The 22,351-nt window shown below is 37.1% G+C and overlaps 5 protein-coding genes and 1 long non-coding RNA gene across 9 annotated transcripts; 3 read left to right on the top strand and 3 right to left on the bottom strand.

The window, feature by feature from the left end:
• Positions 1–645: 645 nt before the first annotated feature.
• Positions 646–1,728, bottom strand: LOC115996794. Its single transcript, XR_004093669.1, has 2 exons — positions 1,620–1,728; positions 646–1,436 (listed from the first exon to the last, which is right to left on the bottom strand). It is a non-coding gene; the product is annotated as an uncharacterized LOC115996794 (long non-coding RNA).
• LOC115996790 (UDP-glycosyltransferase 86A1-like) lies at positions 713–2,911 on the top strand. Its single transcript, XM_031236202.1, has 3 exons — positions 713–1,281; positions 1,590–2,036; positions 2,229–2,911. Exons 1-3 carry the CDS (start codon positions 732–734, stop codon positions 2,690–2,692), a joined length of 1,461 nt encoding a protein of 486 aa, XP_031092062.1. The 5' UTR covers positions 713–731; the 3' UTR covers positions 2,693–2,911.
• Positions 2,912–3,749: 838 nt separating this feature from the next.
• LOC115996793 (receptor-like kinase LIP1) lies at positions 3,750–4,279 on the top strand. The gene has a single exon (XM_031236204.1). The coding sequence runs from the start codon at positions 3,784–3,786 to the stop codon at positions 4,090–4,092; it is 309 nt and encodes a 102-aa protein (XP_031092064.1). The 5' UTR covers positions 3,750–3,783; the 3' UTR covers positions 4,093–4,279.
• Positions 4,280–5,258: 979 nt separating this feature from the next.
• LOC115996789 (UDP-glycosyltransferase 86A1-like) lies at positions 5,259–7,457 on the top strand. Its single transcript, XM_031236201.1, has 3 exons — positions 5,259–5,827; positions 6,136–6,582; positions 6,775–7,457. Exons 1-3 carry the CDS (start codon positions 5,278–5,280, stop codon positions 7,236–7,238), a joined length of 1,461 nt encoding a protein of 486 aa, XP_031092061.1. The 5' UTR covers positions 5,259–5,277; the 3' UTR covers positions 7,239–7,457.
• Positions 7,458–8,363: 906 nt separating this feature from the next.
• On the bottom strand, positions 8,364–13,813 carry LOC115997103. 3 transcript variants are annotated; one of them, XM_031236592.1, is made up of 8 exons: positions 13,672–13,813; positions 12,497–12,790; positions 11,467–11,754; positions 10,855–10,928; positions 10,445–10,773; positions 10,180–10,308; positions 10,025–10,113; positions 8,364–9,836 (listed from the first exon to the last, which is right to left on the bottom strand). In XM_031236592.1, the coding sequence occupies exons 2-8, from the start codon at positions 12,674–12,676 to the stop codon at positions 8,613–8,615; spliced, it is 2,313 nt and encodes a 770-aa protein (XP_031092452.1). In that variant the 5' UTR covers positions 12,677–12,790; positions 13,672–13,813; the 3' UTR covers positions 8,364–8,612. The 3 variants fall into 3 exon arrangements, with proteins under 3 accessions (XP_031092452.1, XP_031092450.1, XP_031092451.1); XM_031236590.1 differs by having other exon boundaries at positions 10,025–10,308; XM_031236591.1 differs by having other exon boundaries at positions 10,025–10,308; positions 10,855–10,916.
• A 2,333-nt stretch (positions 13,814–16,146) lies between these two features.
• Positions 16,147–22,311, bottom strand: LOC115997027 (protein LUTEIN DEFICIENT 5, chloroplastic). 2 transcript variants are annotated; one of them, XR_004093679.1, is made up of 17 exons: positions 21,999–22,311; positions 21,709–21,880; positions 21,265–21,481; positions 21,062–21,133; positions 20,821–20,931; positions 20,454–20,645; positions 20,198–20,359; positions 19,643–19,738; positions 19,455–19,556; positions 18,859–18,891; positions 18,629–18,709; positions 18,468–18,550; positions 17,948–18,079; positions 17,643–17,703; positions 17,414–17,479; positions 16,911–17,188; positions 16,147–16,232 (listed from the first exon to the last, which is right to left on the bottom strand). XR_004093679.1 is itself a non-coding variant. In XM_031236476.1 (16 exons), exons 1-16 carry the CDS (start codon positions 22,108–22,110, stop codon positions 17,003–17,005), a joined length of 1,878 nt encoding a protein of 625 aa, XP_031092336.1. In that variant the 5' UTR covers positions 22,111–22,311; the 3' UTR covers positions 16,669–17,002. The 2 variants fall into 2 exon arrangements, 1 of the variants encoding a protein (XP_031092336.1); XM_031236476.1 differs by lacking the exon at positions 16,147–16,232 and having other exon boundaries at positions 16,669–17,188.
• Positions 22,312–22,351: the final 40 nt, after the last annotated feature.

Genomic DNA, 22,351 nt, shown 5'->3' with positions numbered 1-22,351 from the left:
AATGAAAACGTATGAAAACATACTTCAAAATTTTGATTGGAGTAAAAATAGGGAGTAGAAGAATATTTATGAACAAAGAGCAAATTCAACCAAGAGAGAAAGAAATTTAAAAAGAAAAATTAAAATTTAAAGGTGGTTGCCAACTTGTGCATATCGCACTAGATAGCGTTGGTACATGAAACATGCACCAACACAACATTGGAGTGCATATCCCGCTAGATAGCAACATAACATTGGAGTTATTTTGCGATTTTTGAGGAGTTTTTGTAAGTATGATTAGGAAAGAGAATGGGAAGAGATGAAAAAATATAAATCTAATTAAAAAATTAAAAAAGCAAATGTCAGGCGCACACTCCCCGTGGGCGCATAAGTGAACGGCCATATTGCACGGAACCCTTCATTTGCAAGAGATAAATTTACACTCACTCTCCTCTCATCTCTCTTGTCATAGTGAATGTTTCTCTGACAATAACCCAATATTATCCCTTGATAGGGATGCGCTTAGAAGTTTAGATTTGAATTTGATTTTTTATGCACAAAATTATATTTAAAAAAAATGGTGTATATAATTTGGTGAGGAAGGAATCTTTGGGTTATTAAAAATAATAATAAATAAAAAATGACAGTGTCTAGATATCCCCAGTGTGATGTGCAGACAAAATTTATAATATATTAAACGGTGGCAATGATAGAGTTACAGGCAATCAACGAAGCTTGAACCAAACACAACAATGGCGGCAGCGGCAGAGCAGCATATGAAGCCTCATGCTATCATGGTGCCAGTCCCTCTTCAAGGCCACTTAATCCCTTCCGTGGAGCTCGCACTCAAGCTCGCTTCAAACGGCTTCACCATCACCTTCATCAACACACAGATAACTCACTCCAAAATAACCCTAGCCCGCTCACTCACCGGAGAATCTCCCGACGACGAAGACATTTTCTCCGATCAGAGGAACCTTCACGGCTTCGACATTCGCTACGTCACACTCAGCGACGGTTTTCCCCTCAGTTTTGACCGTTCCAGAAATCACAATGAGTTTATGGAAGGATTGTTGCTCGCCTTCCCGGTTATCGTCGATGAGTTCATCGGAAACCTACTAAGCTCCGATGTAAATCCGCCGGTGTCGTATCTCATAGCCGACTCTTTCTTCGTGTGGCCGTCGGCGGTGGCTAAGAAGCACTGCCTTGTTCATATTTCGTTTTGGACGGAACCGGCTTTAGCCTTCACCATGTACTATCACATCCACCTTCTAAGACGCCATGGCCACTTCGATTCTCAAGGTACCGCTCTTAAACATCATTTTAAACTCTTCAAATTTGAAGCAAAATCTCCACATTTCTTAGTATTATTACACTTTTTACTTTTTAGACAATTTATTCTTGATTTGATTATTCCATCTTGACCTAATCTGATCTTTCTCAGGAGGAATTAGAACCTGAAAGAGAATCACTCTTAATTTAATTTAATTATTGATCTACATCCTTCTATCTATCCATTTAAAGTTTAAACTGATAGTTGGATTACAGATTTATATTTATATATATTATATGCTCAACATTCAATGTTTCTGGCTCATCATTGTTGCTAGATAATCGAAGAGATGCGATAAATTATATACCTGGTGTGGAAGCCATAGAATGCAGAGATCTGCCTTCGTACCTTCAAGATTCTGAGCCATGGAGTGTGATGCACAGATACATATTCAAGTCACTTGAAGATGCCAGGGAAGCTGATTTTGTTATCTGCAACACCGTGTTCGAGCTAGAGTCTTCCACAATCACAGCCTTGCAAGAGACGAAGCCATTCTACGCGATTGGGCCGATTTTCCGGCGTGGTTCCGCCGTGGCGGCGGATTTTTGGCCGGAGACGCCAGGCTGCGGGCCGTGGCTCGACGCCAGGCCGGAAAACTCGGTTCTATACATCTCCTTCGGGAGCCTTGTGAATGTAGGCAAAGAGGTGATTCAGGAGATAGCTCACGGCCTTCTGCAGAACAGCAAACTGAGTTTTCTCTGGGCAATCCGGAGAGACATCACAGGTAAATTATTGCGTGTACGTACCATAACAAAAGTACATTTGTTATGTACTAAATGTACATTATACAGTACATAAAAAATTTATGTCCCTTAAATACAATATACATTATTTTTATATTGAATGTACATTATTTGATAGTATGGTTCACACAGTTGTATAGACCATGATTTACAAAATATGATTGACATCACAGGGTGTGAGGAAACCAAGGTTTTGCCGGTGGGGTTTGAGGATGAAGTCCGAGGTAGGGGTTTGGTGGTGGCATGGTGCAGTCAGATTGAGGTGCTGTCCCATTCTGCGACGGGAGGATTCTTAACTCACTGCGGATGGAACTCGGTTCTCGAGAGTGTGTGGTGTGAAGTTCCAATGCTTTGTTTTCCTCTGTTAACGGATCAGTTCACTAACAGGAAACTGGTGGTTGATGACTGGAAAGTGGGAATGAATATGTGTGGTGGGAAGGAAGTTGGAAGGGAAGAAGTTGCAGAGAACATGAAGCGCCTCATGAATGATGCAGAGGGGTTGAGAGAGAATATGAAAGAAAGAAAGAAGACATTGCAAAATGCTTTGTCTCCAGATGGATCTTCAGAGAAGAATTTTGAGCAATTCATGCATGATATCAAGCTCAAGATTCAACCGAAAAGCAGCATATCTACATAGCATAGTTAGGCAGCCAACTCAGCGGGTCAGACTATTGACTTATTAACCGCAAGTTAAAGTTCAACTCCTAGCAACGAGTGACCAACTAGGCTGGTGTAGGGTCACAAGGCGGGCACTCTTTGCAATCTACACAATTAAAACAAAAGCATTTCATTGTCCTTCTAATGGAACCATCATCATTCATAATAGAGGGGAGAAAAATTAGCCTCTGACTCAACATTAACTAATGCTACTAACATTACCATATGTACTAATCTTATATTTAGACAGAGTTCTACTACATGTACTCTCAATTTAGTAATTGATTCATCCCATAGAATAAGACCATATTTGGATAATTGCAGATCCGTTAATATTTTGACGAATTCGCAACCTCACGACCTTTAATGTTTTGACTATTCCATGTTTGGTTGACCCATCCCATAGAAAAAGACCATATTTGGATAATTGCAGATTCGTTAATATTTTGACTATTCCATGTTTGGTTGACCCATCCCATAGAAAAAGACCATATTTGGATAATTGCAGATTCGTTAATATTTTGACGAATTCGCAACCTCACGACCTTTAATGTTTTGACTATCCCATATTTGGTTGACCGGCAATTTGGTTTGCTCCGTTAGAATCTCATGGATTGAGATTTTGGGAAAAGAATTTTTCTTTTCCAAAAATGCCCTTATTTTATTAAAAAAAAAAAAAAAAAAAAAAAAANAGACCAACCTATCAGCTTTATTGAGCCAATCTTTGGTTTTGGCTCAGTAACCACAAGGTTACAAGTTCAACTCTCCGTGACAGCAACTTATTGGCCTTCTTGATTTGAGTCTGTCTTGGTGTTAGCTTAGTAACTAGTTAGAAGTTCAATTCTCAGTGAAAACAGCCTATTGACCTCCTTAATTTAAGTCAATCACATTGGTTTACTTTCTTGTGTCAATTGTTGACAAGGATCATAAGACAGGAATATTTACCACTTGTGACCGCGGAGTTTCCTCGGTCATTTGAGAAAAAAAAAAAAAACTAATGATAATGTGTACCATTTGGACTGTGTTGAACAGGCACAACCCATATTCAGGGATCCAAAGAGGTTCCCGGAAATGGCAGATCCACGCCTGAAGGATGACTTTCCGGTGAGGAGCTTGAACCAAGCAGTTGGGGTTGCCGCAATGTGCCTCCAAGATGAACCATCGGTTCGACCACTGATCGGCGATGTTCTAGCCGCCCTCAGTTTCCTTCAAGTAGCTCCTAAGGAAGATCCAGTTCCGGCCAGTATTCCACACGCTCCGTCGGGCCATGCAAACCAAAACGAGCCGGACGACGACGAAGAAGAAGAAGAAGAAGACGATGACTACGAAGGATCCGGTTCGGAAGACGGCAGCAGTTCGGATTCCGACGGCGAAAAGTAGAACAATTTAATTAGATCAAATTAATATATAGGATTCACGATGGAGAATATTTGGAGAACATACACTGATAAATCTTGGTTTGGTAATGAAAGCATTCATTTTTTTCTTTTTTTCTTTTTTTTTTCGTTTTTATTTTCTTTTTCTTTTTATGGACATTATTAAGTATATGGGATTTCCTATTTTAGTACGAATTAATTATCTTACCAACTAAAAATGTATAAATTAAATTTGAAAACAAAAAATTAAGCCAAAATGACAAAAAATGGGAAGGATGAATTGAAAAGAGTATTATATTTGCTACATAAATTTTGATTGCAAGCATGATTTGCTCTTAAAAAAAATTATGTTGTTATTAGCTAAGACTGTAGCTGAACTTTAAAATATCAATAAGTAACTTACTAGTTATATTCACTTTATGAGTCTCAATGAAAAGGTATGAAAACATGTGAGTCTCAATGAAAACGTATGAAAACATACTTCAAAATTTTGATTGGAGTAAAAATAGGGAGTAGAAGAATATTTATGAACAAAGAGCAAATTCAACCAAGAGAGAAAGAAATTTAAAAAGAAAAATTAAAATTTAAAGGTGGTTGCCAACTTGTGCATATCGCACTAGATAGCGTTGGTACATGAAACATGCACCAACACAACATTGGAGTGCATATCCCGCTAGATAGCAACATAACATTGGAGTTATTTTGCGATTTTTGAGGAGTTTTTGTAAGTATGATTAGGAAAGAGAATGGGAAGAGATGAAAAAATATAAATCTAATTAAAAAATTAAAAAAGCAAATGTCAGGCGCACACTCCCCGTGGGCGCATAAGTGAACGGCCATATTGCACGGAACCCTTCATTTGCAAGAGATAAATTTACACTCACTCTCCTCTCATCTCTCTTGTCATAGTGAATGTTTCTCTGACAATAACCCAATATTATCCCTTGATAGGGATGCGCTTAGAAGTTTAGATTTGAATTTGATTTTTTATGCACAAAATTATATTTAAAAAAAATGGTGTATATAATTTGGTGAGGAAGGAATCTTTGGGTTATTAAAAATAATAATAAATAAAAAATGACAGTGTCTAGATATCCCCAGTGTGATGTGCAGACAAAATTTATAATATATTAAACGGTGGCAATGATAGAGTTACAGGCAATCAACGAAGCTTGAACCAAACACAACAATGGCGGCAGCGGCAGAGCAGCATATGAAGCCTCATGCTATCATGGTGCCAGTCCCTCTTCAAGGCCACTTAATCCCTTCCGTGGAGCTCGCACTCAAGCTCGCTTCAAACGGCTTCACCATCACCTTCATCAACACACAGATAACTCACTCCAAAATAACCCTAGCCCGCTCACTCACCGGAGAATCTCCCGACGACGAAGACATTTTCTCCGATCAGAGGAACCTTCACGGCTTCGACATTCGCTACGTCACACTCAGCGACGGTTTTCCCCTCAGTTTTGACCGTTCCAGAAATCACAATGAGTTTATGGAAGGATTGTTGCTCGCCTTCCCGGTTATCGTCGATGAGTTCATCGGAAACCTACTAAGCTCCGATGTAAATCCGCCGGTGTCGTATCTCATAGCCGACTCTTTCTTCGTGTGGCCGTCGGCGGTGGCTAAGAAGCACTGCCTTGTTCATATTTCGTTTTGGACGGAACCGGCTTTAGCCTTCACCATGTACTATCACATCCACCTTCTAAGACGCCATGGCCACTTCGATTCTCAAGGTACCGCTCTTAAACATCATTTTAAACTCTTCAAATTTGAAGCAAAATCTCCACATTTCTTAGTATTATTACACTTTTTACTTTTTAGACAATTTATTCTTGATTTGATTATTCCATCTTGACCTAATCTGATCTTTCTCAGGAGGAATTAGAACCTGAAAGAGAATCACTCTTAATTTAATTTAATTATTGATCTACATCCTTCTATCTATCCATTTAAAGTTTAAACTGATAGTTGGATTACAGATTTATATTTATATATATTATATGCTCAACATTCAATGTTTCTGGCTCATCATTGTTGCTAGATAATCGAAGAGATGCGATAAATTATATACCTGGTGTGGAAGCCATAGAATGCAGAGATCTGCCTTCGTACCTTCAAGATTCTGAGCCATGGAGTGTGATGCACAGATACATATTCAAGTCACTTGAAGATGCCAGGGAAGCTGATTTTGTTATCTGCAACACCGTGTTCGAGCTAGAGTCTTCCACAATCACAGCCTTGCAAGAGACGAAGCCATTCTACGCGATTGGGCCGATTTTCCGGCGTGGTTCCGCCGTGGCGGCGGATTTTTGGCCGGAGACGCCAGGCTGCGGGCCGTGGCTCGACGCCAGGCCGGAAAACTCGGTTCTATACATCTCCTTCGGGAGCCTTGTGAATGTAGGCAAAGAGGTGATTCAGGAGATAGCTCACGGCCTTCTGCAGAACAGCAAACTGAGTTTTCTCTGGGCAATCCGGAGAGACATCACAGGTAAATTATTGCGTGTACGTACCATAACAAAAGTACATTTGTTATGTACTAAATGTACATTATACAGTACATAAAAAATTTATGTCCCTTAAATACAATATACATTATTTTTATATTGAATGTACATTATTTGATAGTATGGTTCACACAGTTGTATAGACCATGATTTACAAAATATGATTGACATCACAGGGTGTGAGGAAACCAAGGTTTTGCCGGTGGGGTTTGAGGATGAAGTCCGAGGTAGGGGTTTGGTGGTGGCATGGTGCAGTCAGATTGAGGTGCTGTCCCATTCTGCGACGGGAGGATTCTTAACTCACTGCGGATGGAACTCGGTTCTCGAGAGTGTGTGGTGTGAAGTTCCAATGCTTTGTTTTCCTCTGTTAACGGATCAGTTCACTAACAGGAAACTGGTGGTTGATGACTGGAAAGTGGGAATGAATATGTGTGGTGGGAAGGAAGTTGGAAGGGAAGAAGTTGCAGAGAACATGAAGCGCCTCATGAATGATGCAGAGGGGTTGAGAGAGAATATGAAAGAAAGAAAGAAGACATTGCAAAATGCTTTGTCTCCAGATGGATCTTCAGAGAAGAATTTTGAGCAATTCATGCATGATATCAAGCTCAAGATTCAACCGAAAAGCAGCATATCTACATAGCATAGTTAGGCAGCCAACTCAGCGGGTCAGACTATTGACTTATTAACCGCAAGTTAAAGTTCAACTCCTAGCAACGAGTGACCAACTAGGCTGGTGTAGGGTCACAAGGCGGGCACTCTTTGCAATCTACACAATTAAAACAAAAGCATTTCATTGTCCTTCTAATGGAACCATCATCATTCATAATAGAGGGGAGAAAAATTAGCCTCTGACTCAACATTAACTAATGCTACTAACATTACCATATGTACTAATCTTATATTTAGACAGAGTTCTACTACATGTACTCTCAATTTAGTAATTGATTCATCCCATAGAATAAGACCATATTTGGATAATTGCAGATCCGTTAATATTTTGACGAATTCGCAACCTCACGACCTTTAATGTTTTGACTATTCCATGTTTGGTTGACCCATCCCATAGAAAAAGACCATATTTGGATAATTGCAGATTCGTTAATATTTTGACTATTCCATGTTTGGTTGACCCATCCCATAGAAAAAGACCATATTTGGATAATTGCAGATTCGTTAATATTTTGACGAATTCGCAACCTCACGACCTTTAATGTTTTGACTATCCCATATTTGGTTGACCGGCAATTTGGTTTGCTCCGTTAGAATCTCATGGATTGAGATTTTGGGAAAAGAATTTTTCTTTTCCAAAAATGCCCTTATTTTATTAAAAAAAAAAAAAAAAAAAAAAAAAACTTCCATAAATGAGGACCCTTTTCAGCCCCTCAAGCCTTCTACCCAACCAATTTTTTAATTGGCAAAAATTAACAAAATTAATTTGAGTCTCAGGGCTCCAAGAAGTGGAAGATTAGGGGAGGGGCAGCTCCCCTTATTCTTTGGTTTTAAAAATAAAAAATGTTGCTTTAATTTCTTTATAATGATAACAATAATTTTAATTATTATTATGAAATATATATATATATATACTCTTTTATGTCATTTTACATGTTAACCGTTAACATTAAATAGTTAATCTTTCCAAACATCTTTTTACAAACTGCTAATACAATCTGCTAGGCAAACCCACTAACACAGTCCGCAATCCGCTAATTCATAATGTTACTAGATGGTTCATAGTTTAAAGAACTATCAACTGAAGAATAGGATGAAAGGAAGAAGAAGAGAGAAGAAGCTTCATACCCCTCTTTGCAAAGCTTCTGAAAGTGGCAATCAAACAATTTTCAAGAATCTACAGAATCCAGTGGTGTTGATGCTTCGTGGAAGTAAATTAATACTACTAGTTAACAATTACATTACTGGAAGCTCTCATTTAAAGTACAAACATAAAATATACAGAGCACGAAACTACCTACCTTTCTACAGCTTCCAAATTCAGCATCTTTAAATTCAGGCAGCACTAAGACTGAAGGTTGTGATCATCAGATATGGTCTCCTCTGAAGAATCATCACTATGGATGATGATGAACTCATCCTTTTTATCAGTGTCAGACTCGTGAAGATCAAACTTTCTCTGTTGTTTTGTTGTGGGAAAAATAGCAGAGTGAGTGCTACAGACCGTTGGGATACTGTGAACGCTTCTTAATCTATCCGTTGATTCATGAGTTCCATTAGATTCTGAGAAGGTATGATTTGGCCATTTTAATCCTGTCTGACAAAGCGAGGAGGTAATGGAAGGAGAATCGAGAGGCCTAATAGGTATGGCTACAGCTTCTTTAATCCAGCGAGGCAAAGTACCGCTCACAGCCATATCGGTTGGCAGACCAGCAATAAATGAAGATTCAACATATGGCACAGAATGGCTTTCACTCCTTTCGGATTGGGTGAGCATTGCTCTGCTACGCTTTCCTCGGTGATAATAAGGACAAAAGGTCGATCCAGTACTTTGTATGTTAAGAAAATGGTAGCGTGAATGCTTCTCCATGTCCTCAGATTGGGAATATCCATGCCCAAGTGAAAGTTGAACATCATTCGCCAGATCCTCCTGTCCCGTCTTTCCAGAGTAAACACCATTGGCATGGTACAAGTCTGCTTTTCTCAACTGTCTTACTTGTGAAACGGATCTACCACACAAAAGTTTGGATTGTTCCTCCTCCCAGCGCTCAGCAAGGTCCCTAGAGGACCTCCAAGAAAAGAAATGCAGCCTCGGATCCCTCAACATGGCATCCCATTTGCCTCTCCCGTGTCTTCTCACCCCAATCCATAGAGAATCCAGCTCCTCTTCAGACCACATCATTGGAGACTCGAGTTTCTCGGGAAATCTATTCTTGTTTCCTTTCAGGGATGCGGCTCTGCTGCCGACTATGTTGTCAAGTATCATCTGATGTCGAAAAAGTAAAGCAGTGTGGTCTGAAGGAAGTTGGGGAACTCCACCAAGTATAAATTCTCTTGACTGGTTGCCAGTACAGGCCCTTTGAGAGCTTGAAACATAAGCGTGCCTATCAACCATTGTTTCCGGTGGCAATGATGAACCAAGAAAAAGTGAGTTTAGCCCCACAGATACTGGGAGGAACCTACTTTCTTGCAGGTGAGTGGTTCTGTCATCAGAATCCTCAGTGGTGCTCGTCTTTTTTGGTGTACTTGATAATGGAAAGAAATCATAGGTCCTGTCCTCTGAGGAGAGCTGAAAGCAAATAACAACGTTATCATTACTATTTACCAACCAGATGCAAAATCTCAACCACCTCATCCTTCATTCAACAAACAACAAGAATAAAAGTTTCTCCCACCAGATAAGCAAAACCCACTTTCGAGCAAGGTTAGGTATAAAACTCAATCTAGATTTTTAATGAGGTAAAGAAATGTTCTCACCTGCAAAGGGTTATTCTTTGATCCTGTGCCCTTGCAACTATTTCCTGCTGCTTCTGCTGATGTGCAACTAGTTTCAATTATCTCTGCCCCTGTTGATGGAATGTTCAGAATTCTCTCATCAATCAATTCCAAACTCTTGCTCGTGGATACCTTACATGATTCTGTAGCTTGAAGCCCACTACAGGAGTCTGATTTAGTGCAGAGAAGTTCTGGTGTACTGCAAATGGGTTGGTCATCCAAATCACACGCTAATTTCTTATTGCAGCCCACTCTATCAGCAGAATCTGGAATATTAGGAAACCATAGACAATACATAATTATTTTGCTACTTCCCTAAAATGAGAAGATACAATTCAATTTTTTCTATATCTTAGTAAGATTCTTTCCAGGGTCAATAAAACACAAATGTCGAATACATACCACGCAATGGAATTGATAGGTCCAAAGTTAGGGAATCTCTATTGTTTGCATTCTCATCAGGCAATTCTGAGATATTCAGATCTATAACTTGACACTCTGTCCCTATGGAAGTGTGAGAGGTAGATGATGCGGTCACCTCAGCATTGTCCACAGCTGAGCAAGAAAGGCCCTGAGTGGGTTTTGATGAATTGACTAAGATATCTTTGGGCACATCTGTGCCGGCATTTTTATGTAAACTGGAGAGATTTGATCCAGAATCCAAAGCAGTTACTTCATGAAGGGTCGGAGTATCATCCACTATATGAGGCTGTTCATTAACTTCAGGAGGTCTGTGTTAAACATTCAAAATAGAAAAAGTTATATCCACAGACAGTATATATTTTCCAGATTGATGTGTCATGTAAACTTACGCCTTTATCTGAGGCACTGATCCAGCAGAAACACATGAATGATGATCATCATTACCAGTTGTCTGCAACAAAATCTAAGCATAAGAAAAAAAAAATTACAATCACTTAGAGAGAAATGCATCAACTTCATACTGTCAACTACTTGGTTGGGCTTGAATGTTACCTAGTATGGAGTATATAATTATTGGAAAAGAAATAAAAATGTTATTTCTATACTAACATGAGAGAGAAGTAAGGCTCTCTAAAAATAAAATAAAATAAAGAAAATGGAGGAGGAAGAGAAGAAGAAGAAGCTCTAGTTGTCAATCATTCAACTCATGTAAGAACCAATCGTACAATTTAACAGCTGTAGTTGGAATCTTGATAGCCACTAACTGACCTCTCACATTGAATTCTCAATTTTTACTAAATCTAAATAGCTTGCTTATGCAGGCATCAAAGTTTTTAAAACAGTTCTCAAAATAACTTCAACATAAGGCAAACTGTTTTCAGTTTTTAACTTATATGAAATTAGATCACATTGGCCAGGCCAGTATTAGCAAATCTAAATTTTCTTCTCCATACTCAACAAATAAACACATATCATGCAAAATGCCCACTGATATTATCCACCTCTTGATGCTTTTGATTTGCTGAAGCATCTTCAAAGCAACTGTTACTAGGTGTCACTTCAAATATACAAGGAGTAACACCCTGCACAGAGTTTCCAATTGATGATGACACACTATCTCCAACATTGAGCACACACTTCACATCTGGCCCATTTACATGATTGTTCCGTTTGGCTCTTCGATGAAATGTTAGCAAAGGGGAGTTTAACTTCCTTCCTTTAAATGGATCAGCATTGTTAGACACTACTTGACCAGATAATTGATGTGAGCAACCTTCTTGGGGATTTCCCTGCAAAGATAAACATCAATCAAAAGGCACAAGACATCTGAATTTCCAAACTCTTTTCTCCAGTCAGGTCAAAATTTTCTTTCTAAAGAACTAACAGGAAAAGAAAGATCTGTTTCAGTAGAGGTTATAACACAAGCCTTTTCCCAACAGAAGCATGATTCTGCAGAGATAATGCAAGCTTTCTAGTCTTTATTTAGCCTAGTCAATTTTAAACTTTAAGGTTAAGCTATCAAATCAGGTGTACCTCTCAATTATCACTACATTATAGCTAAAGGTAGCCAAGTAACATCAAGCTTTGAATGTTTGGATATGTCTTGTATAATTGACTAATATGTTTAAAGGCAATAGTAAAATTACGTTTGAGTTTGGCATTGCTACTTCTTGAAGGGCAATAGATTGGCTTGGGCTAGAACTGTTACACCAAAACTAGGCTTGAACTACGATAAAGCCTACAATAATGTCTCTCTTAAGGAAAACCCCAAGTTTGGTTTAAAAGTTGAGGTTCTAAAGCACCAAACCCTGCTTGTACCCCTCTTCCCAGGAGCTTACATTTTAAATCTACACAAGGGGTCTCATTATGTTTGAGTTCCATATCCATTCTTAGGCATTTCCGAACAACATGAAAAGCAAAGTAGAATATAATAGCTTAAGAAAGCATGGGATAACTATATGAGTAAGGAATTTGAGAATTTCCCATGAAGAATGATTTTTCAACTTCAATCTAAAAAAGCCAATGTCTCACCCCAGAGTATTTTCTTTCATCCTTGGACCTATGGTGTTCAGTTGCCTCATTCTTCTGTGGTGTAACTGAGGCAGATGATGGGGATCTGGTAGATACATTAGCAATCCCATGCTCACGCAAAATAGCAGAACTACGTGGCCGCTTTCGCTTGTAAGTCAACAGCACTTTGCAACCAATCATCTAACTTTTGAACAGAAATTTATGCAGCAAGGCTGTAACACTTTGTTAGAACACCAAAAGCACATGGAAGTACTAATCTTTTCAATTTGTAGCTGAACCCACATATCATTTACACTGCAAGCAATGCAAAACACATTTCAGAAAGAAAAGTTAGAATGTCTATAGTCTTTGACAGTTGTAAGAACCGAAATTGGTAACAAAGAATGGCAACGCATACACATAATGGCTCTGAGTGTAGCTGTTTTTGCAAGAAGTTAACACGTCATTTAAAACAGTTTTTCAAATATCTGTTTTAGAGGCTCAGGAGTCATAAGTTATGTCCTCAATTCCTCATAATACAATTTCTCAACCCAATTTAAGGGTTATATAATGTGAAATGAAACTCTCCAATCATTCTAGTTCCCCTTAAATGTGTTGAACTCAAAGTTTAAAGCATGTATGGGATAGTTCCTAGCTCAATAAATAAAAGAAAAATATCAATCAATCAAAAGAAACAGCACCAAACTATTATCCATATTAAATACCCAATGCACACACACAGCTGAGTAGCTGACAGCTCACAGCACAGACAGACAGCATAAATTTAACATTGGAAATAAAATTTCAAGTTAAAATCTCAGATTCTAGAGCTGTGTAACCACATATATAAAAAATCATGCTAGAGTTCTACCAATTTTACTAAATTAAATCAAGAGATATTTTAGAAAACCACCTTGCCACTAACATTATCTATGAAAATGAAAGGAGACTAGAAATACAGTCCAAAACAAATCATAAGTAACCAATTAAAGCAATAAGCTAGAAACATCTACCTATCTATTCCAAAACAAAACATTGCCCTACTAAAACACGGAAATGAGAAAACGAGGGAAAACAGACGCTGATACTTTCGAGAGACAAATAAACAGAGAGTGCGTGTGTGTGTACATGGAGATACAGTGAGAGACACGTGTATGTGCAGCAATTTAGAAAGAGAAAGCGAGCAGAAAAATCACCGGCGGTCACGGAGATGACCGGAGTCCGGCGGTGCTCTTTTCTCCGGTGCTGTGTTGCTTTGTTCCCTTTTTGTCCTCTTCTGTCTCAGAATTTAGAGAGAGAGAGAGACTCATAAATACTCTTACAGTGTTATACTGAGAGCTGACAGATTCTGATGGAATGGAACTAAACCATATTATATTATTTATTTATTGTATTCGTATAGCTTTTCTTCTTTTCCTTTTAGCCATTGGAATAATTGCATCATGGCCACTAACATTTCTGAAATTCATTTTGAGCCCTAATTACTATTTTAAAAATATATAAGCACTTTAATTCTTCTTTTTTTTTTTTTTAAGAGATAAGCACTTTAATTCTTTAAAATTTAAATATCTTATCTCACAATTTAATCAATGAGAATTCCTTAACTTAATGTATAAAAAGTTCCTCATGTTATTAATGATGTGTGTCACTTTCAACTATTAACAATGTATAATGCACTTACCCATTTATATTACTCCATAGATTATAATATATAGTGGTCTCTCTTATTAACAATGTAATGCAATTTTTTTTAATCCCTTCTCTCCTTATTGGCTTGACCCACCTGAGAAAAATTTTCGCATTGAGTTCAACCACTATGGTTTCTCTAAAAAGTTTGGGTGTAATTTGTATTAATGAAAATTTCAAGGGCTCCTAGAGCTAATGTTTAAATATCAAAGGATTCATGCAAAAATAATAGCATATTTCTTTTTTGTTTTTTTCCTACTTTTACTTTAATATGTTGTTGGCTCACTACTAAACAGTAGTCCACCACCCACCCGGCAGAAGTTAGAGAGCAATGAAGGCATAGACAATGCACCAAAGATATGTCCATATGAGATACTAAGAATTTTTTACATTTTTTGTTCCGCGACTATTGTGGTACTTGCAGAATTTGTCCACAACTTTCAAACTTTGCAATTTTGGTCCACGACTATTATTTTTATTGCAAAAATGGTCCTTTTCCAGTCAACATCTCGCCGGGAAATAAATTCGGCGGATTTTCCGGCAAGTTTTCGCCGGAAAAAAAATCTGATATATTTTTCGTCAATTTTTCATTGGAAAAAAAGTTCTCCTTTCAAGTAGAATTAAAATGAACATTTACATTGTTGAAAAAAAAATCATCTTTCCAGCGGGAGAGCATCGATTATGCCGGAAAAACATATATTCTTATTTTGGTAAATTAATTAAAGTTAAAACTCGATTTAAAAAAAATAAAGTTAAAACTAATTCAATTTTTTGTACTTAGTAAAATTATGTACAAATTCAAAATTTTTGGTACTTTTTAGTTTAAATTTAATCTTAATAATATTATTTTTGTTGATCATGAATTTGAACTAATAATTTTGAATTTGTACTTAATTGGCTAAAACGTAAAAATAATTAAAGTTTTAACTTTAGGTTAATCATTTTTAATTTTTTTTAGTTAAAATAGTCAATCACATATACATTTCAAATAGCTTAATTTGCTCCAAAGTCGAAATAGCTCACTGCCATAATGCTTCAAATTTCAAATAACTCACTGCCAGTAGTGTTCATTGCCATTCTGCATTTCTACTTCTTCAATTGATTTTAACTTCAAAATTCTTATAATTATTTTAACTTAAATAGAAATGAATTAGTTTTAACTTTAATTAGTTTACCAAAATAAGAATATATGTTTTTTCGGCATAATCGATATTTCTCTGCTTGAAAGATTAATTTTTTTTTCAACAATGTAAATGTCCACTTTAATACTACTTGAAAGGAGAATTTTTTTTCCAGCAAAAAATTGACGAAAAATATGCCGGATTTTTTTCCCGGCAAAAACTTGCCGGAAAATCCGCCGAATTTATTTTCCGGCGAGATGTTGACTGGAAAAGGACTATTTTTGCAACAAAAACAATAGTCGTGGACCAAAATTGCAAAATTTGAAAGTCATAGACCAATTCTGCAAGTACCACAATAGTCGTGGGACTAAAAATGCAAAAAATTCGAGATAGTTACAAATTTATTACTATTTGAATATTTATGTCAAAGACTTTATGGTCGAGCGACATAATTATGGTTATTGACTCTTTATGACTCAATAGGTTGAGAGAGTATGTATCATCTTGACTCTTTATGACTCAGTAAGTTGAGAGAGTATGTATGAACAGATGTAGGTGTATATACCAATATTTTTGTCTTAATACGAAGAATGTCATATTATGCTAAAAAATTTAATAAGCTATTAGTATTACAATAACCTTGTTTTCTCAACATTTAATTAAATATTCCAATTGCAAAATTGAAATTTAAGATTTTTTTTGGTTGAGTTGATTTGAGTCCGGTGTGTGAACTACTGAGAAGTGGTAGTGGTAGAATGCGTCAATGTCGGGCGGGACAGCAGAAATTTGAATAGGAAGGGCCCACCAAGTTTCCAGCGCCAGCTTTGCTTTTTATGCCACAGATTTTACTACGGAGTACTTTCATTTGCTTTGCTTTGCAACTGTGTTACGTTGCCTTGTCTCGATTCTCCCATTCCTCTGCTCGGGCAGTGTGTAGTGTGTATGTATGGCTACACATGTGAGGCCCGAAGTTATCAACTTCCGCTATATGTATATCACATTCATATTCCCCCCATTTCCAAAAAAAATATTCATATTCCCCCCTCTACTTTATCATATTTCTTTCTTTCTTTTTTTTTTTTTTTTCAATTTACACTTTTAAATTATTATTCTTTACAAATACCCCCAGCTTTTGAATTCTTTAAAAACACACTTTTACTAATCGATTTTTAAGAGTCAATAGACTCAATACCACCCCCATTGAAGCTTGAACCCACAACTTTTCATATGAAAATGCAACTTGGTACCACTACACCACAAGTTCTAGACACTAATCAAAGATTTATTTTATGAAAAATTGAAAAATATATTTACTTAATAAATTTTTATATATAAATGAAAAATTAGAGAAATAAAAACGGAAAAATTGAAATAGACGCAAGACTCTTTCAAATTTGGGCTGCACAACATTCTTTTAAGTGGCAGTTCAAATTGTTCTTAGGATTCATGCTTCATACTATACATTAATATCCCATAACAATTGATTACACTATATGCTGGACTGTTATAAATTTCCTAATTCACACAAAGAATTGGGTTCATTTTAATAACTTGCTACAATGCAAAGAACATATTTCTTTGGCTCATCAAATTACAATATAGAGATGAACCCCATATGAAAAACTTACCCGCCAGCAAAGAGTTGAGCTGAAACTTAGCAGAGTCATGATTGATGAATCGGGTAAGGCGTTATTGTGATTATGCTTATTTGGGGCCAAAACTACACTGAAGATCTCGCAGCAGAGACCTCACCTTTTTTATCTGTTATGTCTGAGACATCTGCCGAGGAACCTACCTCCAGTAGTGGCATCTCCAATGTTGGAACCACTGGAGGTCTTATCCTCCGTGTCACGGTCATCTTTAAACCTTGTGTAGTGTGAATTGTTGCCCCTGTCGTCATCTCAACCTGCAACCAATTGCCAATTGGACCACTTACTGAATAACTGATCTCGTTTAGACTATTTTGGTGCACTGCAGATTGGGATATATTCCATAACAATAAACGTAAGTCTTATAGTGTGTGTGTGCCAAGAACGGTCCCGAGAGGGAGATAGATACCCAAAGGCAATGCCTGAAAAAGACTAAACCATAAAGAAGAAAAAATAAAAACAAGCTGGAAGCTAAAACTTACAGGTGGAGCTCCAATAGCAAGTTGAAATTCAAATCTTCGAATAAGCATGGCAACTGCAACTACTGTCTGCAGATTGGCAATCACAAGTCAGCAGATGCTTTATAAGACAAAAATGAATATTTTCATCTTTTCATGAAAAATAGGCACACAATTGTTGTCAAATTTTCATCACAAAATTATCTACCACTTGCCTCGCACTATTTCAGGAGGTTAGATTTCGAAAGATTACCTCAAATGTGGCAAACATGTCTCCAATACACTTCCTTGGGCCTCCACCAAATGGCAAGTAACTGAAAGAACAATAAACAATATACAGATCATGTAAGTTTATTTCCATCTTGAGAAATAAAAAGAGAAAATTACATTGAAGGTGAATCCTAAATTCCAAATTCCTAAAATGGCACATCTTCACTGCCCCAACTGTTCTATTACAGGCAATAATCTGGTGCTTAAAAATGCTCTGTGGAAAGCATCTTATTACAGCTGACTTAGTTTACAGAGTGAACATTGAAAATGAAAAATGCAACACTTTACCTGAAATTTTGGTTTGTTTCATTTGGATTAGGTCCATCTATAGACCATCTTTCGGGATTAAACTTATCAGCATCTTCCCAATGGTTGGGGGACCGGTGTAAGTTCCATACAGAAATGAATATATCTTCGCCCCTGACAAATGCTTAACAATTTTAGGTACTGCAAAGGTAAAAGCAAGTCAAAGCATATAACATCCAGTTCAAGTAACTAATTCAAAAGTAAAATTTCAATGTTTTGGAATTGACTACTTTGAAATAAGGAACCTAAAAACAGGTACAAGATCTGAGTACCATTTGATAAAGTTCCTTGAGCATGAGGCAAATATTAATTCTAAACAAGAAAACATTGGGATGGTGATAAAGTGTATCTATGGAAGGTCCAAGGAAAAGAAAAATCTGCATAAACAAACCTTCAGATAAGGATCTAAGGTAATGCCACCCATAATTTTGAAATTCCATTTGGCTATGTAGGCAATGTTTACACCATAAGTAGGATGTCAAGAGTGGTTTTCAATTATAACCTTTTAATTGGGTATTTTCCAAGTACATCATCCTCAAGAGAACGGCGAATCAAGACGGGTGGCTGTGGATAAAGTCGCAAAGACTGCAAAGTAACAAAAATCCAATAAATAACTCAAGTACAAAACAGACTTCCGTGCAAATTTTGAATATGTTCTCTCACTTCATTAATCACTCGAGTAGTATATTTGAGTTTCTTCACATCTTCAATGGTTGGATATCGGTCACCTAGGACTGAATCAACCTACAAACAACAGCACAAGGGACAAGATACATGTAAGATTCATTCCTTTTTTTCCCCCTTTTGTGGGTGTGGAAAGTGCCTTAATATACTAGTGAAGCAGTGATGAAAAAAAAAAAAAAAAGGGTACTCCATCCTATTATTTAGTATACCTCATCTTGAAGCTTGGCCACAACACTAGGTTCCTGCAAGCATCAAAGACGAAGGAAAGTTACAAAAACTATTGCAAGCTGTTTTTCATGCTTTTCCAATGAAATACAGGTCAAAAAGAGCTTCTATCATGATAACTTGTTTACTATACATACACACAGATATACAAACACAAGTATTCTGTCATAATGTCAACAGAAGTAAAATTGTTTAACAATGAACTATGTACTTATGGTACTTTAAGTTAAATGGAAGTAAGAGTATCACTTTTTTTTATACCAATATTGATGGTGTAACTGAAATTGCAATTATAAATTCTAGTAAACCAAGAGAAATAAATGAGCTAGGAAAATGATAAAGAAATTAAAGGACATCACGTGATAATACACACACACACATACATATATACATCAGTTCATTTAAAGAATAAGGTTTTCAATGAAATGTTGGATATCTGTAAGGGAGAGATCACACAAGCAGTGCTATTTTACAGAAGAAATGTGTATGAACTCCTGTAAACCTAAATGGGCAGGGTTCATTTGAGGTTATAAATGTACAGGAAATGAAGAGAAAAAGATGTTTGGAAGGGTGGACCAACCTTGGAAAGAAGATAGAATGTCCAAGTCAGCACTGCAGCCGATGTTTCATGTCCAGCTATAAGCATGGTCATCAAATCATCACGAAGTTGCTTGCTTGAGACCTACAAATTAATGTATGAGAACCTTTGCACCAAATTGTTTTGGATATAAATACATTTATACATCCAACAGAGACACCATGTCATACATCATCCCCTGATGCCAACAGAAAATGGAGAATACTAGGATCTTGTTCGTTCATGTATTCCTCATGAAACTGTAACTCTTCTTCATCTACCATCCTCTGCAATATATTTTGATGTCAAAATCGATCATGATGTAATTTAGAAGCAAAAATCTAAGCAAATTGAATTTCTAAAAGGCACTAAAGCAGCATTGAACTAATGAACAAACTTTTTGGAAGACTTTAAATATAGCACTATTCATAGGCACTGAAAATAACAAAACAGGATAAAGTTAGCAGCAAAAGATCAAAGCAAATAAAGCCGCACAAGGCATCATAGAATTAATACCAAAGCTTCTTAGCAAAAGCAGTATTCTCTCTGCTACACTGGAGATGGACACTTTGGAATTTACCAGCTTTTTACTTAAGGTAGAAAATGTGATCTTTGAATTATACGGAGTATTTTTGTAAGGACAAGTGAAACAAAGAGAGGAGTGAAAGCTATTTTTTAGACTTTTAAAGTAATAAAGAAAGTATCTAGGTTTCACAATATATGCAAAACCAACAAAATGGCATTACCTTACATATCGCAATCAGATCGTTCAGAGTGTCATTTATCAACTTGAGTGCTGTGTTGACCTTTTTCAGCTTAGGTGAAAAGTCTTTCCATATGGGAATCTCCCAAAATGGAATTGGTGCAACACTTCGATCTTCTGCTTCACGCAAGACAGTATATACAGCCTGCTCTAGGTAAAATAAAGAAAACACAAAACATTAAGCAAAAACTAAACAGTGGTAGACATGAACTCATTAGCAACAACCAGTAGAGAATTACCTCAACTATACCAGCATCAACACTTAATGAATCAAAGTCATAATTGAATACAGCTTTTCCAATGATATCCAGTGTTAAGCGTGAGAAAAGGGACTCCATCTCCATATCTTCTCCATCCGATGCGGCAGCATCGAGTTTACTACACAATCTATCGGTTGCTTGTCCAAACAAGCCAATCATTTTTGCTACATACTACAATAAGCAATGGCAAAAGATAACAACACCTAAAGTAGAAGCACCTCATTCATTACATTTCCCTCTTTTCTCTTTTCTTAAGTTCACTCACAAGAATGAGCAACAGAAAACGTAAAAGAATAAGTGGCGAGATAAATATAGACCACAACAAGGCCATAGAACATTCTGATACCTTCTGGTGCAATGCTGGAACAATAGCACGCCGCCTGACACGCCATATCTCCCCATCCGCAGGGATGAGTCCCTTCCCCATTACAAAATCCAAAATTTCAGCTAGGATACCCTGGACATGAACATGTTTTGAGGAATTAGCTTTGAAGTTAAGATCCAATTGTTCCCCGCCCTCCCTCCTCAATTCACAGGGAACCAAATGTTATGTGCAAATTGAGTCAAGTAAAAAAAAAACAACTAACCTTGGAATAAGCCTTTGAATTGTCTTTTAATATGTGTTTGGCAATAGAAGGATCTGATACAATTAAGAAAGACTGCATAACACACAAATCATTAGTCAATACAAGTAATATAGTCATACAAAAACCATAGCAGTGTGCTTCTAATAACAAACCAACCACCGACATGAGATATGAAGAGAAGATTACACATGAAAATGACAAACCTTGGGGCCAAATGTCAATCTGAATATTCCACCATAAGTGAGGTAAAGCTCATACAGTGGGATGAAAAAGGCTTCACTCCTAATGGCCTTAATAGATCCTTTTGCCTCCGGAATCTGAGGATATGCTTCACTGCCGCCCAGCATTTTAGACAAAAATTCAAGAAACCCCTTAGGAACACCCAATCTCGATAGCCCATCGACGAGGATTGATGGAATCCTAGTTCCAAGAACAAAAAGATTGAACTCATTCAGCTAAAAACATGTATTACAAAGAAGAAAATGAGGTTATTGTCTTGATTTCCAGAAAAAAATAACTAACAGTAACAAATCCGCGGGTCCACTTTGGTCCTAACACAGTAAAATCTTAAAAATTAGTAAAATGCTACTCCTTTTAGTCCTTATCCTTTCAGTGAGTGACCTGTCTAAGCCCTACACCTTACGTACTCAGATTGCTCAACAGTAAATTCCCCGGAAGCAATACGAGCCGACAACTCTGCTCTCCGTTTCTCTTCTAGAATCTTCTCGACCGTCTTCACTTCCTTGTCCGCGGAATAACCATCCGGCTTTCTTCCACTCGAAGAAGAACACCGGATTACACTATACCTCCCTGAATTTCCTGCAAAATTAAATAAATAACTAAATAAAACGATAACTATGCAGCAATTTCACACACAAACACGCATATAACACACACACACACACATATATATATATAGAGAGAGAGAGATGTGTACCAGTTAATTTTGGAAGTGAAAAAGTAAAGGATCTGAAAGTGGTGGAAGAAGGGGACTTAGAATGAAGGGATTGCGCTGGGAATTGGAGCATTGGAACGGAGCTAGCTGCCATTTTAGCAAGATGAGTATGCTATGAGAGGGAGAGAAAGAGATTAAAGATGGAGGATATGAGTTTTGGTGTTAAACGATGTGGCGCACTCTAAAACCGCTAGCTAAGCTACAAAGGATGGGTGAAGGGAATCTTTCTTCAGTTGGTATTACACCAGTGCACAAAGATACCCTCAACCGTCGACTCCCGCCGTATGCGCTTATTCTTTTTCAATTTTTTTTTATTTTTTTTTTTTTTTTTTTTT

Source organism: Ipomoea triloba, chromosome 11 (genome assembly GCF_003576645.1).
Source record: "Ipomoea triloba cultivar NCNSP0323 chromosome 11, ASM357664v1".
Lineage (NCBI taxonomy): Eukaryota > Viridiplantae > Streptophyta > Magnoliopsida > Solanales > Convolvulaceae > Ipomoea > Ipomoea triloba.
Note: the sequence above shows the minus strand (reverse complement) of the source record. Positions and strands in the feature narration are given on the sequence as shown.